The sequence below is a fragment of the Podarcis tiliguerta genome (assembly GCF_965153285.1).
Source record: "Podarcis tiliguerta genome assembly, chromosome: 11".
NCBI lineage: Eukaryota > Metazoa > Chordata > Lepidosauria > Squamata > Lacertidae > Podarcis > Podarcis tiliguerta.
This window is the reverse complement of record NC_139544.1, coordinates 38079293-38095889: the sequence shown is the minus strand read 5'-3', so window position 1 is coordinate 38095889 and position 16597 is coordinate 38079293. Positions and strand designations below refer to the sequence as shown.

At 38.6% G+C, this 16597-nt stretch overlaps 1 protein-coding gene across 15 annotated transcripts in view; it reads right to left on the bottom strand.

Moving 5' to 3' along the window:
• Positions 1–2155: 2155 nt before the first annotated feature.
• The window catches only part of ADAMTS6 (ADAM metallopeptidase with thrombospondin type 1 motif 6), a 123840-nt gene continuing 109398 nt past the window's right edge, over positions 2156–16597 (bottom strand). For 14 of the 15 annotated variants that reach the window (XM_083403720.1, XM_083403722.1, XM_083403721.1 and 11 more), the window contains 5 exons: positions 11589–11718; positions 11047–11251; positions 9729–9905; positions 8425–8581; positions 2156–5268 (listed from right to left, as the gene is read on the bottom strand). In XM_083403720.1, coding sequence (XP_083259846.1) covers positions 5159–5268; positions 8425–8581; positions 9729–9905; positions 11047–11251; positions 11589–11718 — 779 coding nt within the window. In that variant the 3' untranslated portion in view covers positions 2156–5158. The remainder of the gene's footprint in view (positions 5269–8424; positions 8582–9728; positions 9906–11046; positions 11252–11588; positions 11719–16597) is intronic. The other variant, XR_014503048.1, reaches the window with a different exon arrangement.

The window sequence follows — 16597 nt, the reverse complement described above, 5'->3', positions numbered from 1 at the left end:
TTGCTCCCATGAGTTGGCAGACGTAAGACAAAGAAAACGTAGAGACTTTCCTGAGGTGGAGTCTTAGATATTACGATTGGCTAACTGTAAAATGTAAGAGTGTTTCTGATTGGCTAACTGTAAAATGTAAGAGTTTCTGAGTGGAAAGAGAGAACCAGAAGTGAGGAAGTCACTGGTATGAGCAGAAAACATTCATTAATTTTCATTTTCTTACATCTAAGACTCCTCCCCCCCCAGCCAGAACTTGCTGGAACTCAGTTCTGGCACCTCTCAGGTGGGCGCCATTGCCTTTATAAAAGAACAAGGTGAGTTCTGCCACCTTTTTATCGAAAAATAACACTGGTTATATCTGCACCCCACCTTCCTTCTGTCAACGTGGCATACATGTATTTCTCATACATGTATATATATGTATGTAAAGGTAAAGGGACCCCTGACCGTTAGGTCCAGTCGCGAACAACTCTGGGGTTGCGGTGCTCATTTCGCTTTATTGGCCGAGGGAGCCAGTGTACAGCTTCCGGGTCATGTGGCCAGCATGACTAAGCCACTTCTGGAGAACCAGGGCAGTGCACGTAAACGCCGTTTACCTTCCCGCCTATTTATCTACAGTGGTACCTCAGATTACACACGCTTCAGGTTACATACGCTTCAGGTTACAGACTCTGCTAACCCAGAAATAGTACCTTGGGTTAATAACTTTGCTTCAGGATGAGAACAGAAATTGCGCAGCAGTGGCACAGCGGCAACGGGAGGCCCCATTAGCTAAAGTGGTGCTTCAGGTTAAGAAGTTTCAGGTTAAGAACGGACCTCCGGAACAAATTAAGTACTTAACCCAAGGTACCACTGTACTTGCAATATGACGTGCTTTCGAACTGCTAGGTTGGCAGGGATGTATGACTCGGGGAGTTACCCATCCAGACACTGAATCAGACCTTTGTTTCAGTTAAGTGGTAGCCTCAACTGCCTTCAGACCAGACTCTGGGACACAGTATATGTGACATTGTACCTTATCAATTTTGCGTCATTTTTTAAATCAGTAATAATATGAAGCAAGAGCAGCTATAGGGTTGCCATATTAAAGGTAAAGGTACCCCTGACCGTATGGGCCAGTCTTGACAGACTCTAGGGTTGTGCGCCCATCTCACTCAAGAGGCCGAGGGCCAGCGCTGTCCGAAGATACTTCCGGGTCACATGGCCAGCGTGACATCGCTGCTCTGGGGAGCCAGAGCTGCACACGGAAACGCCGTTTACCTTCCCGCCAGTAAGCGGTCCCTATTTATCTACTTGCACCCGGGGGTGCTTTCGAACTGCTAGGTTGGCAGGCGCTGGGACCGAGCAACGGGAGCGCACCCCGCTGCGGGGATTCGAGTAATATGGGTTGCCATATTACAAAATATCAAAAATTCGCCAAAAAATCAACACTTCCAAAAATGGATTGCCATACACCTGGCTTTTCCCAGACATTTTTGCTGATTTTTAGAAATTCCGCCCGGACGCTATTTCCAACAGATGAATCCCAGATATGTCTGGGAAATCCCAAATGTATGACAGCCCTACACTAGCAGAAAACAAATACTTGCAGAGATAGAGGTAGGCATAAAGAGATATTAATGGGAAAATGTTGCTGAAATCCACAAGAAATGTTTGAGAAGATGACATGATTACGTCTGTTTTTTCTTGACCTGAAAAGCTCACAAATTTCCTCTAGCATTACAGATATCAGAATGAACAGAGCTGGGATAGGAGTAGTATACAGTTGCTTTTACTACTTTCCCATCTACCAGGCTCCTACACCACCATTCTTCTCTTCCACCAGTGGGGTGAAACTGCTATTGAAAAGAACACCCACTCACCCTCAAGCACCCCCCCCCCCAAGGGCTGCAGTCACAAGCCAGCAATTGCTCAACATTTTTTTAGTCTGCGCAGGAACCTTACTGAAATGAATAAATGTTCCACAGCAACAGTGCTTAGTGAATTGTACCCCAGTCTTTGTACATGCCCAAATGAAGCTATAGCCAGGGAGAAGGCTGAGACAACATTGAGGCATTACTTGATGTGTTATCTTTACTTTCAAAAGTGCTTTCAACAATGTAAATATTTGTGCTTGCAAAATTCTTGCACGGGGATGTCAGTGAACAGACTGTTACCATTAGGCTTATTCTTTAAAGCTGCATTTTTATTTTTACTAAATTATCTATGTTAAAAACAAATCTGTGCCTGGTGTGGAATTTTACTGCATCAAGTGTTACAAGCAGCAGAATGAATGACATGTAAGAACAAGTGTTAGGAAACATGGAAATAAATTAGCATATAATTTACAAAAGCAAATAAAAATAACAATGTAACAGTGTACCACATTAATACTGCGTATAAAATAATAAGCAACTAGTCACAATAATAGAAAGGGTCTTTTTTCATTCTGTACTGTTAAGGAAATTTATGTGATATCCATACCATTAATAAAGATCTCCTAAGATAGACTATTTCTAGGAGTGTATATTTTGATGTGTTGAACAGGCATTTTGTTTCAGTATGAGAGCCTTAGTGTCAATGACATTGCTCAATGGAAATACCAGCAACACATTGTGAGTTTAATACCCTAGTACTGAATTCCAAGGTTTCCCATCTTTGTGTAGCCTATACAAATGGTCCTATTGTTATTATTTAGGAATATAATACTTTTAATATTTTAGCTTAGATTATATATATGGCTATAGTGTAGCAGCAGCAATGTCCTGTGCTGTGGAAACCAATGATTTACCTCTTTATTTCAGGCTTTTAATTCAGATCTAGAGCGATATATCGGTCCATTTGTAACACAATACATTCTGTATTTCATTCACTTTAGCAATGAAACTCAACATTGCTCCAGGGAGTTTCTTAAATTCAAAACTTGGTGCTCTTCTAAACTGCAGAGTAAACACTGGACCCCCTGGTCTTCTAGCACCAATGAAAGAGCAAAATGTGTCTTTGCAATGTCAATGTCCTAAAGTGAGGTAAAAAGGACTTTGTTTGAATAAATCCCATCATTTCTTGCTAGCTGAAAAGACACACATTAACTAATAAATACATTTATGCCTCAGAGCAAATCAGAGTATGATAGACTGTAATCTTTTGCCTGGAAAATGCCATGCAACATCTATCCCTTTTATTATTTTTTACTTAGCCAAGGCATGTTAGCACCATGGTATTTCCTTATTGGACTGATGTACAAAGGTACCGTAATTGACACATTGGCTACACTACCCTCAGGCCTACACGTTACTCCCAGATGTGTATAGTTTTCCTTTCTAAGCTTCGGTGTCAATGAGAGTGTGGTACGTTGCAGCTGAGCAGTAAATAGCTCCAAGTAAACAGATTTGCCACAAATGAACGTACTGCTTCCTAGATATATGGAAGTGAAACATACTGTCAAGAGGTAGAATATGACAAAAATTGATGGTTATGAATAAATGAACTACAGAAAACCCCACTGATGGATTGTCAAGGTTTTCCCTCCCACATAGTACAACTCTCTTTTTCTCTATCCCCCCACCCATTAATTCACATTAGTAAATATTGCTCAACACATTTGGCTTACTGCAATTTGTTAAATATACTGACACATTTAGATATCTTATACATGTTATAAAAACTTGTCTCATTAAGAGTATTTTTTTTTAATAAAAGTGCTGTTTGACTTCTAGTGTTAATACAAGGTGGTGGTGTTCACATCATCTCAATTGCACTACAACAAAGGAGGCAAGTTGGACACAAAGCACATTCATCAAGTACCTGCTACAAATTGCAAGTGTTCAAGTACAATATAATAATATAAACAAGTACCCACTTTCCTTATCTCTTTGTTGTGTCACTGACAAAAGCAGGGAATGGGGGAGAAGTATGGCCATTACTCTTAGCTCCCACTGGATTCTGGAATCAATTTTACCCCAGGAGCTTGGCTTCACATTTAAATACAATTCAGAATATTCATAAATCGATATGGTGAATATAAAAGCTGTGGTACTTTGATTTGAAAGTTCCCATAAGTTATGTACTCTTTGGTTGTTTATTCTGCAATAGTCTCCAAAAAACTGGGCATATGCATGTTTTCTCTTCTCCATGGTCTCTCATAAATCTGTGTTCTCCTATTATATAAATGGAAGAAAAACTGGAAAGCCACTGTAGTTTTCAGCATGATCAGCAGAAGAGACTCTACCTCACTAGTCAGTTTATCATTAGTAATTACAGAGTAACAAAGCCAGTTAGAAGTCTGCAGAATTGATGCCTCTCTGTAACTAAAGTTAACAGTGAATTTGTAGATACCAACCTTAAGCAGTGAAATAGTAGGGAAAATGCTATTCACAACTGGAGTATGACCCCTCTATTGTATGGATATATTCCCTTTTAGTGGAAATCCTGATTTAATTGTGAGGTGGCAAGATGGCTATAAACCTGCAGCACATATTTCTTTAAAGTTGGATGCATTCAGGCAATGACGGTTGCATCTCTTAACTCTATGTTCCTCATCATTCTAGTTTAGTTTAGCTTTAGATATGGCTCACAGCAGTCTTCAGGAAATATGGATTATTCTCTAGAGAATGAAACAAAGGAAAATACATTTCTTTTACTTCTGATTTATAATTGTTCCTAATATAATATTCCCAAGCCCACTTCTTTAACTTAAACTGTGGTGCTTATGTAGTAAGATAAAATAGTTATTAATTATAAGCTATGACAACATTTTAAAAATTCTTCTTTGCATCTGTAGTTGACCAAACCACAACAGCTACATTTTAAACAATATTAAATACAAATGGATTCAGTGTCATTTCTAAGTCCATAATAAAAATTATCTTAATGGTCCAAGGAGGTAAACAGACTAGTGGATTTCATCGAAAGTACACGTGTTCCACCATAAGTTACTCTGTATGCACTGTGTGTATTTTTTTCCATTTTGGCATGCCCTCCTTATACTGTGTCCAGCACTTTGGATGAATAAATCCCACTTCATAGAAGTTAAAATAATATTGAAATTCTGTCAGCTGAGGCTGACCAGTGGTTACATTTTCCACAGGGTGATGCATTTACAAGGACATCTGTCTGGTTGCATTGTGCAGCAATCTTTGATAGACGCATTTCCACAATGAAATAGCAAGGCACTTTCAATTTCTGTGGGTCAATGTCCTTGGCAGGTCTTGCAGCACATCTGTCTGAAGTATGCTCGACTGCAGAACTTGAACTTCAGCACCAGTGGGCAATAAGCCACTTTGTTCACATCTTTGCATTCTGATGGAGACATACAAAGGCAAAATGATTACATAAATTTAAAAAGCAGAGAGAAAAACAAATTAAATTTAATAAGTTGCTTTTGTATCTGTCCTCTGCATGAACTTAGCATTTTGGTACAGCCTACTGGATACAAAATAATTGTAAAATTCAGACACTGTACAGAAGTCTTCAAGCACACCCACTTGTTATTTAGGGATCTAATCACATGAGATAGTTAGAAAATAAGAGGTTTTCTCTTATTTCCCACCCCCACCCCAGGATCTATTTTGTTCCTCAATAAGAAGTTATCCAAAATCTAACTGAAGTTGTTGTTTAGTATCATGTTTGGGAATGATTGGTTTCTGAACTAAACTATGTATTGCAGCTGTTGCTGACTCTGAAAATGATCAGAATTACTAAGCACAGTTATAGTGTAAGTTCAGTGACTTGATGTTCTAGTTGCAGAAATATCCAAATGTCAACAAGTGGGAAGAAAAGGTATTTTACATCTGGGCTTTGGCAGCCCATATAAGTAGGCATCAAAGGTCTCCGTAGAACAAATATAATAGACAAAGATTATTCTACTACCCATTACACATCATCCATTGCAATTAGACTGCCAATGATAAATTAATCTGAGGACATAGGTGGGTGACTGTTGAAATCAAAGTTTTGGGAAGATCATGTTGGGAGATAGGGGTGGGGATGAAGAACACAGATCCCCCGTTCATTCTCCAAAACAGTTCATATTTGAAACAGTAGCCTTCAACATCTACTCAGCTGAAACTATCCTTAATGTGAAAATATCCCTCCATGTGTGTCCAATTAACACTGATTCCAGATTCTCACAAGGACAAGTGTATCAAATTTTCAAAGCCAGTAATGCTGGAGCAAGGCTGAGAGCCTACCCATGCTCACTGGAATTGGGAGTAAGTCCCACTGAACTGTAAATACTTGTTTCCAAATATGGAAAAGGTCATGTCATGAATGTGTAGCCCAAATCCAACTTTCCTGTTACTTGCACTGTGGTTCATGGAGTGATAATTTTCCTAAATATGGAAGGGACAATCACAATTTACTTCTCCGACTCCCCAACAATACATGAAGGTCTGTTCAGGCAGAATTTTAACTAAATTTTAACATTCAAGTTTGCATTGATTTAGGCTACCTTTCTTAACAAGATGCAAATGTGGTCATTTTATACAACCGGTGTGTTTGCACACATACACACACATATAAAGTGGGGAGCTGGGTCTTAAAAAGTTGTGGTGTCCCTTGCGGTACCCCTAAGGCTCTGCACACAGTGTGACCGAACCAGTTGTGCTTCCCTAAATACACCTCTGCTTCCAGAACAAACTTTTCCTTGAAGTTCAATACCTATAACTGTATTTTTAACTATTTTTATGCATGTAATTGTTTCATATATATCTTTATTGTACTGTATTGTAAATTGATTTGAGATGCCTTATAGGAAGCGGTTTACAGTCATACGTCATGTTATGTTTGCTTCAATTTACGCGTTCTCAGGTTGCGTTTCGCAGCGGCCTGGAAGTACCGGAAAGGGTTACTTCCAGGTTTCACCGCTCGCATGTGCGCAGACATGCACAATGATGTCACGTGCGTGCGCAGAAGCAGCGAATCACAACCTGCGTGTGCGCAGACGTGGGTTGCATTCTCTTCAGGTTGTGAACGGGCCTCCGGAACAGATCCCGTTCGCAACCAGAGGTACCACTATATAAATGAAATAAACATAACTGCATTTGCTGATATCCACCCCATTAGACTGGCATCTCCTTTCCTTCGCTTGTTGTTTCCCCTACTATTAAAATTTGTACTGTTACGTTCCTCTGGGCGAGGATCAGTCAGTCTGTCTGTCTGTCTGTTTCCCTCCCTCATATAACTTTGAAAAGTGCTACGCGCACTGATTGTGCTGTATAAATAAATACTCTGGCTTAGATCCAAAGAACCACACCACGAGTAATGCATACCCAAAGGTGGTTTGGACTCATGCCGCATGACAAACCTGTTTTGAAATGAAGCTGTTTGAAATATGGCACAGGGGCTTGCCATTCAAAGGGAAGAAAATAAAAAGTTCCAGTGGGTACACTGAAGACTGAGCATGCCAGAAGTAGTTCTTTGGATCCCAGTCAAAATATATAAAACGCAGTTCCCACAGTTCCATCACACCAAGAAATGGAACCCATGGCTATTGCAAATAAATGGGTAGGCCTATGGCAAAACAAGGCAGCTCCTCCTAAGTAAAGAAGCTCCAACTCAGGGAGATGAGGACTCTGTGGTGCTGATGTTGTCCTTAGCCTCTGTTAAAGCCAGTGGTGGAAATTCATACGCAGAAGGAAAGTGTCTGAGGCCCCTTGGCCTGTCCTGGTTAGTGGTGGAGTGTTATGACTGCACCTATTGGTAAAGCAGGCTGCTCTGGAGGAAGGACATTTACCTATAGAAGATGTTTTTAGACAAAAAAATCTTGTTCCTACAAAGTTAAAACATTAGCTAATCTCTTTCTGACACTTGGGATCAGGTCAAAATGTACTTTTAATGCAATGCTACTGAAGAGCATGTAAATTTCAAACCACCACACTCATTTCAGCTACTGAAATGCTTTAAAAATACAATATAAAGGAAACTGAAGCCTGCATAAGAACAGGTGAAAGCACATCAGATATTCTGTTTTAGGTGACCTTGTAAAACCTACCACAGCTACCACATATACTTTTAAAGTTGAGATGTGCTACATCAAATACATACTGTCAGTATCTCACTCTGAATAACAAATGTAAAGTTAACATCAGTGGCAGTTTGCCAATACCTAGCCTATAATGCTCTCATTCTCCAGTTAAATACCTAAAGCAGATGTTAATTGTGACAAGATGTCACCACTTTATTTCATCCAGATCATTGCTTCTGCTCATTTACGGACTGTGCATAATGTTATCAGATGCAAACAGTTGGCACGTAATACTATTTAAAACTGCTTAACAGAAAGTAGAACAATCAGATTGAATGTTTTGATTAATTTCTTTTATGGAACTGACAAACAGAAAATCGGAAGTCCTTTTAATTTTTGTCTTTCATCTTTTTTCCTCTTTCTCTGTTTTTATCTTAAGAAAAAGCTTTAATGAAATCTTATGAATGAATGAATGAGGAAACCAAACTCACCTTCCGTGTTGGAAATGGGAGTACTGTCACATTTGCTTTCACACTGCTGCATTGAAGGAGGCCGAACAGTATCTGGACAGTCACTGGATGCTTGCCCAGTATATGAGAGGCATTGCACAGTTCTCATCTGTTGTCCAAGACCACACTGTGCGGAACACTATGTGAGAAATGGGGCATGATAGGAAGGGAAGAGAGAAAATAAAGGATGTCATATTGTGAGTAATGAACAGAACTGCAACATGGTGAATGGAATAGTGTCAGAAACACTATCTGGGGCAGCTGTGGAGGGAATCCTTATCATTGCCATACAAATAAATTCAGTTAGGCAGTGTGTTTCCCTTCCCTAATTAATAAGGATCCTCTGACTACTATGCTTCTTTCTGAGAAGCCTTTTTTTAAGTGCATGGATCACTTATTTATTTTCTTTCACAAAGTATACGGATTTGGCAGCCCCGATATGCTGTCATAAGAAAGGTGCAATTTGCTATATGGAAAAGGGGAAATAGGTGGAGAATAAAAGACCCTGAAAGGTCAGCATTTCTGGACTGTAAAGAAGCAGCCATTTAAATTTCAGCATTTTAAATTATTAGTTTTATTTCCATAGCATATTGGCTGACATTTGTCATATTCATGTAATACATTTTTCCAGACTTTTTTTCAGAGTGGGACTATTTCATTCTACCTCATATATGAATTTTTACTTCTGCCAAATGTGTGCAAATGTAAGACCCAATTTCACTTTTGACAAACACACATAACTGGGGGTGGACATTGTGCCATTGTCAGCAGACACATCACAGGCTGAAGTGGTTACCTGTGATATTTCCAAATCTTACATTACAAGCCATGTTAGGTAACTGACAACTGCATGTGACACTTGTGTATTTATTACACTATGGCTGTCAACTAGGACAGATGCAAAATGTGACAGTTCAATATGTAGCTTAATCCCTTTAGCTTTTTGCTGGGACTGCCACCTAACGTAAGTGAAAAGGTTTTCCCCCAGTTGTTTTTTCTACTAATTTTAGATGTCTTATCTACATTTTTCTATCCTATGGAATCTACTCTACTCTAGTTTAGTATGTGGTCTCTACCTTGGGAACTAACAATAAGCTGTCCTTATTTCAGTAGAATGCCTTAACACTAAGAAATGAACTAACACCATTATGTCCACGACATCAATTTACTATTATGTGGCAAGATGTGATCACTCAAGTTACTTTTCATCTAATACTCTGTCAAATGATATTCAGTATATTTAATCAAATTATTCTTTTGCTAGCAAACAAGCCTGCCTGTATTACCTGTCCCCAGTCTCCAGTAACCCATCGTGGTGGAGGACATCTGCCCAAGCTGCAACGCATGCGAACTGGTGGCTTGTTTTCTTCTTGGCAATGTGCAACTGGAAATGTTTTTGAAAGGTCACTGCTTTTGCAGAGAACAATACGATGCTTGAAACCAGGACCACATTTTGGAGTACACTGGAAACAAGATACAGAGTTTATATATTAAGAAAAAATAAAATATGAAAAATTAAAGACACACATTGTTGCAGTCTTGTAGCCCCTAGGAGGCTGTTCCAGGGGCCATGGAATATACTGGAACTCTGACTGTGGAGATGGAGCTCTGATGTTAAATCCCTGCTTCTTGCTGTTATGGTAATGTCTGCAGTCCTGGCCCAACTGACATTGGTAGGGCTGGAAAGGTGGGGGTGGTGTTGAGGGAGGACCAGGGACAGAGGAGGCTGGATCCAAATGATCTAATGTTTTCTAGTCCTCTGAAACAACTCCAGGCTCAGAGGAATTGTACACTAGTTCAGGAACTGGTGTGAACCTCTCACTTTCTTCCAAAATAAAAACAGGAAAAGGTTGGAAGACTGTAAGATTGCTTCTCTGTCTTCCCTTCAGCTCCGTAGGTGACTGCCTGGCAGATAAGGTAGTCAGTTGCCTTGTGTCATCTCTCCTATTTTCTGACTGCACAATAAATCTATTGTCCTTCTGAATAAAGTACACATTACATCTACAAGTGAGGATCTAGTACTGTACTAGCAGTTCTAATATAAGTAGTTATAACTTATGTATGTATTTGAAACCATTGAGTGAAGTTATTGTAAAGGCTTTGCAAAAAGTGGTTGCTTCCCTTTCTTATCACATCGAATAGATTATTTTCTGTCTGGCCCTGTGATCTAAACCACTGAGCTTCTTGGGCTTGTCGATCGGAAAGTTGGCAGTTCGAATCTCCGCGACAGGGTGAGCTCCTGTTGTTCTGTCCCAGCTTCTGCCAGCCTAGCAGTTTGAAAGCATACCAGTGCAAGTAGATAAATAGGTACCGCTGCGGCGGGAAGGTAAATGGTGTTTCTGTGTGCTCTGGCACTAGTCACGGTGTCCTGATGCACCAGAAGTGGTTTAGTCATGCTGGCCACATGACCCAGAAAGCTGTCTCTGGACAAACGCTGGCTCCCTCAGCCTGAAGCAAGATGAGCACCGTACCCCATAGTAACCTTTAACTAGACTTAACTGTTCAGGGGTCCTTTAGCTTTACCTTTTTTAACCAGCTTTGACACTGAAAGAAAGATTTTGATGTGCATGAAATTTATTATTTAATGCATGTGAGTTTACTCACTTCTGACCAATCCAAAGGAACCCACTGTGGGGGGCAAGACTGGTTGTTACAGGATTCTTTTTCAATTGGTTGATGTGTTAAACAATGACTACTATCCAAGGTCTCCTCTTCAGAGGGTCCAATCTTCCTGATACATAAAACGGTTCGCGATCGCATTCCACCATCACAGGTCTTACTGCATTCTGACCAATCTCCTATAAACCATCTTCAAGAACAATATCGGGGGTATTACTTTTTCAATAAATTAAACAAATATTCATATAGTTGACAAGTACACTTGAATGTATGGGAATTTTATGCATCTAATGCTCCCTTAAGCCCCATTGAAAGTATACTGATATAATTCTCAGGAATGATACTATAAGAAGAAACATAGGTGTAAACACAAAATATGACAGATTATCAATTGGATGCTATTCTTTAGTTAGCTCTGCACTGACTCTCTAATTTCTGGAAGCATAGTTTGTCACTATTTTTTCTATAGGGAAATATAAATAAACACATGGACAAAGAATAGAATACCTTATGTACTAAGTACTTACTCGGGTGGGCAAGGCTCAGTGTTGCAGGCTCTTTGATTTTCTGGTGGTTTACTATCAGGATCACAGTAATTGTTCTGTACTATGGAACCATCATCCAGCCTTTTGCACACTATTTCTTGCTTCTGCACACCTTGGGAAGAATAATTACAGTGTTTCTCATTAAGCAGTGCCTCCATTTTGACATTCTTTATTTCAGGCCAACTTAATTTGTGACCTACCATGCCAAGTGACACCCAACAACCAAATAAATAAAGTCGTTCATCCGGGGCCCAATACACCTCCTCATTTTGTTGCCTACTTGGAGCTGCAAAAGTAGGAAGATTGCTAATCACCTGACAGGAGTTGGATGGACTGCATTCAACATGGCAGGTCACAAGTTGTAGAGTCCTGCCTTAGCAGTTCACCTGTGCTCTCCAAATATCAGAAAGAACCATTGATTTGAAGCTCCTGTACCACAAAAATGTTTAATTTGTAGCTGTTTTAAGCAACCGTGTTTGTGTGTACTGTTTTCTAATGCAATAAATATTTTTAGTATACAATTGTTCTTACTGTTCTTATTGTAATTCTCAACTGCATATTTTCTTCATTTACAATACAAATAGATACTACTGTACATGACTGCATTTCAGGTCAGAAAAATTTAAATATAACAACAGGGTAGAATTCAGTACTTTCTATTTGTAAATAACACCCCAGGAGTCTTTTCTTTATTATAATGAAACAGCTAGTATAGTGAATTGAACTGAATGGAAAATCTCATCTCACAGATTCTTAGTGATTCAGAGTGCTGGTGGAACTCTTGATCAGCATTATTGTTTTTTCCAGTGTACACAATTGGTCTTTTCAGATGTAGCAATCACATATTTGGAAAGAAAGAACAAGCACTGGTCCATATGCTCCTTGAGCACTGGCCTCTTTTATAATTCAAAATAGGGAGCTTTGGTTTAATACAGGTTTACTAACCAAGTGCTTAAACCACAGCCTAATCACAGTTTAAGATTCTGGTTGGTAAACCAGCAAACCACGGTTTCCCATTTTGGATGTAACAGGGAACTATAGCTTAAAGAGACCAGGATTGAAGCACTTAAATGAGCATGTGAGGGGAGGGGAAGTGGCAAATGAGGGGAAATCCTCCATTTCCTTTCAATCTGTTAAACTTCCTAATATTCAGGCATACCACAGAGCTCCACAAGGATGTCACAACATGCTCAAAAGACCCACACTATAAAGAGTCATAACATATTTCAACTGCATCATGTTGAAGCTTCTTATTGATTCTCTCATTCTAGTAAACATCAGTAGATAAATAATAAAAGGATGAACCAGTAAAAATGTTCATTATAACAACAAGATGAAATTCTTCAGCATGTCTATTAAGAGAATAAATGATCATAAGACACTGCACTCAAACTAATTAGACCAGACAATCCTATTCTCTCCACCCACATACTCTGTGCTTTTCTTTATTAAAGCTGACCATTAAAGACATGAGGATTTGATCAACAGCCATAAGAAAAATGACTCATTTGAAGTCCTGCTGTTCCACAAGGTGTTGAATCACCAGCGTACAGACACCCAGCCTATAATAACTTGGGCAAAGTCTTCTGTTTCCTACCTGATTATTCTTACACACCCACATTTCTTAAATCCAAGGCAAGCACTAAACCAATGTTTTCTTTGTTAATCTGCTATTGCTAGGAAACTGTGATCCATCATACTTGAGTGTCTTGGTTATCCATTAGTTATGAATCTTTTGTGGTTGAAAATGTAGCAGATTGTTTCTGTGGCAAGTGAGATGTTATTCACAAATAATCACAAGTCTTACCATCTCAGTTGGTGGTTTCTAACTGAAAGTGCCTGGATATGGATGTGTCAACAAACTATTCAGATATGACTAAAGAAATGATGTTGAGTCAGTGATAAATTAAAGCCACTGGACTAAATTGTAGATTTCTTCACCAATCCTGCCTGGTCTTGTAGCTCATAGGGACTTGACCCAACTTCTTACATTTCTCTGCTAAATTCCTGCAGCTTTGGTAGCTAGGAATGACATGATGGTGTCCTGGTTCTATACCATACTATTCATATTTTCAGTAGGGTATTATTCCTGGATTCCTGTAGCATCTCACACCTACTCATCCTTAACGGGCAAACCTCCTCCATTTTGTCTATTGACTGACTTTCACCTCCCTTCCTATAGCACACCACTTTCCTTTGTTTTCTATTAAGCAACAGAAACATCTATCCTAAGCTGCAGAGCACAAACTCTGAAAACATTGTAGTTACAATAAGGCAAGACAAGAAGGATTTGGGGGAGAAACTTCCAAAAGATATTAAAACTAATACTAAAATATATTTACATACATAAAAAGCAGGAAATCAGCCACAGAGCTGTGGCAAAGGTGTAAAAAAAAAAAAAAAGAGTATGAAAGAAGATTAAAAGAACCGAGAAGCTGATAAATTAATTATACCAGTTGTCAATGCAAAAGATGGTGGAAATATATGGATATGGTTCACAACTGGTATAAGAACTATGTAAACTTGGGGTAACAAAGGATTAAATTTTAGAATCAGTAAAAAAACCAAAATGTAGAAATTCAGTTGTGAACAGTGCCTGAGGAGAGGAGAGCAGGGAAGTCTTTATTTATTTATAATGCTTTTCATCAGGATAAGCTTCCAGGGCAGTTCACAAAAATCAAACTACAGCAGACTAATTAAAATACAAAAATAATTGAATGAATACAAACTAGTAGATCAGCAGCAATAGATCAGAGGAAGGAATAGTATTATCTCTGGAAATAATTAAGGAAAAAGTAATGACTTTTTAAGCTCAAAGTACTCGGTAGCAGATCAGTGTCTTCAAATGTGACTCTGTCCATGTCTAAAGTGAGGATGCAATTAAAAGAGGTTTCCTTCCCACAATCCTTAACCATGCAGTCTATCTCCTTAAATCTTTCTTTCATCTTGCAAGATTCCAATACTGCAAAAATAAAAGCTCAAATGGGAGAAAAAGCAACAGGAGAAAAGGTGGTTGGTGGGGTGGCAATTTAAATCTTCAAAGCTTAGCCCCAGAGTCAGTTTGTTTGCAAATGTACAAATCTGTAATATGTACAAAGTATATTATATTGTCAATACTAATCCTTCATCCTGTCTGAGGGAGCTCTTTCACTATATAAATCCCCAGCTAGCAAATTGCCTAGCTAAAATTTATTTTTGAAAAGCTGTGCAGAAGGGAAGATGTTTAAAATTTAAAACCAAGATCTGTTGTGTTAGGAGCTCTGTTACTTGGTCCAAAATGGGATATTTTTAATAAAGCTAGTGGGAGTGTTGGCTCACAGTGGGAAGAATCCTGAAGCCAAGCAAGACAGACAACCCAGATGTTAACTGGCTAGCCAAAGCACATGTTGATCCAGTTAAAAATAAGCTATTTTGTAAAGCCGTGTATTATTGGATTTACTTTATGGTACAATAATGGTAGAGGCCTAAATATATTTCAAAACCACTACTACCTCACTGAAATGCTATTGTCAAGTTTCCATTAAACATTACATTATTAATATAAACTGCAAAATAAAGTTAGGGACTGTATTTTTAGGTAAAAGCCATTGACCCCTATCTGTGGACACATGAGCATAGCACACCAATATTTCAATTTTGAAATAATCCTGCATGTCTAAGTGTACCTGCATGTACTGATGATGCTCAGCCTAGAAACTGCTGAGGAGGGAATTATCTAGGATCTTCCAAGTAAACAAAACAAGAGCTAAATAGGAAGAGCAGCCTTTGGGCTTAGCTTAACAGGGGGGATCAAATTACAGATACATAAGGATGTAGCTCTTCCATCTCTGAAAATAAATTTCAACTAATTTCAACTGGTTACTTTAAAAGTTTAAATTATTTATTCATAATTTCACACAGCATACCAGTAAAATCCATTTCTTAGCTAACTCATCCAAGTACAAAATAGTCCTGAAGAAGTAAAGTTTGCTCAGGTTTTGCTCAGGAATATTGTAAATTTCTTTTTACAGGATGCAGAAAACGTATACTATTATCAGTTCATCAGCTGAGGGAAAAATGTTTACTGAACATTTAATATGGAACACAAATGAAAAAGAACTTTACAACCCCATATAAATTTTTGAGATAAATGCCCATTGTTTGGCACTTATTTCACACTCTAGGTCCTAAACAACCACAACAGTGTTAACCTTATCTGTTAAAGGTTTTGTACAAGGGGGGAAAGCACAAGCCAGGTTTTTCTTCTTCCCTAAGAGCATGAAGGTGTGACTATAATTCCAGATTATTATTTTTAAAAAAACTTAATAAAGTAAAATTACAAACACATACAGTATTTTCTTCTGTCTTAGGCCCTATTCACATACACATCTCACAGAATGAGAGTCAAATGCTGATGCAGTATAGATTAAAATAGTGTGGCTCTGCCCATTTGACTCTTAATTTTCATCTGTATCTTGTTGGGGATTACACAATTTAGAAGTGACTTTCAGCACTGCTAGCTGTATGTGTGAATGACATTTTTGGCTGTGTTCGAAGGGTAAGAATGTTAAATCCTTCTGCAAAGGTTATTCAGAAGCATTACTTCTACTGTTCAGAAATTGTATGTACCATAGTACATTGCCCAAATAAATGTTCAGTGTCATCTGATGCCATAGTTCTCTTGGCCCAATAAGCAGATGTGCCTACTTTAGTTTCTGCATAATTCAATAGTATATTTATTTTTTTCTTTCTCAAAATGGAAATCCTGCTATGGACCAATAGACAAGGTCTGAAGAACCAACGAAGTATTTCTACATGCTCAAAGGAACTTTGAACTTATGCTTCTTGAACTGCGATTTTGTGCAGTTTTGTGATATGACATGGAGGTGTTCTATTTTTAAGCAAAGGAGGTAAAAAAACAACACTGGAGATAGGTACACTTTTGAATACAACAAATATAGGCCTCTGGATCCTGATCTTTGTCAGTTAAGCCTTTGCAAACTCGATACTAA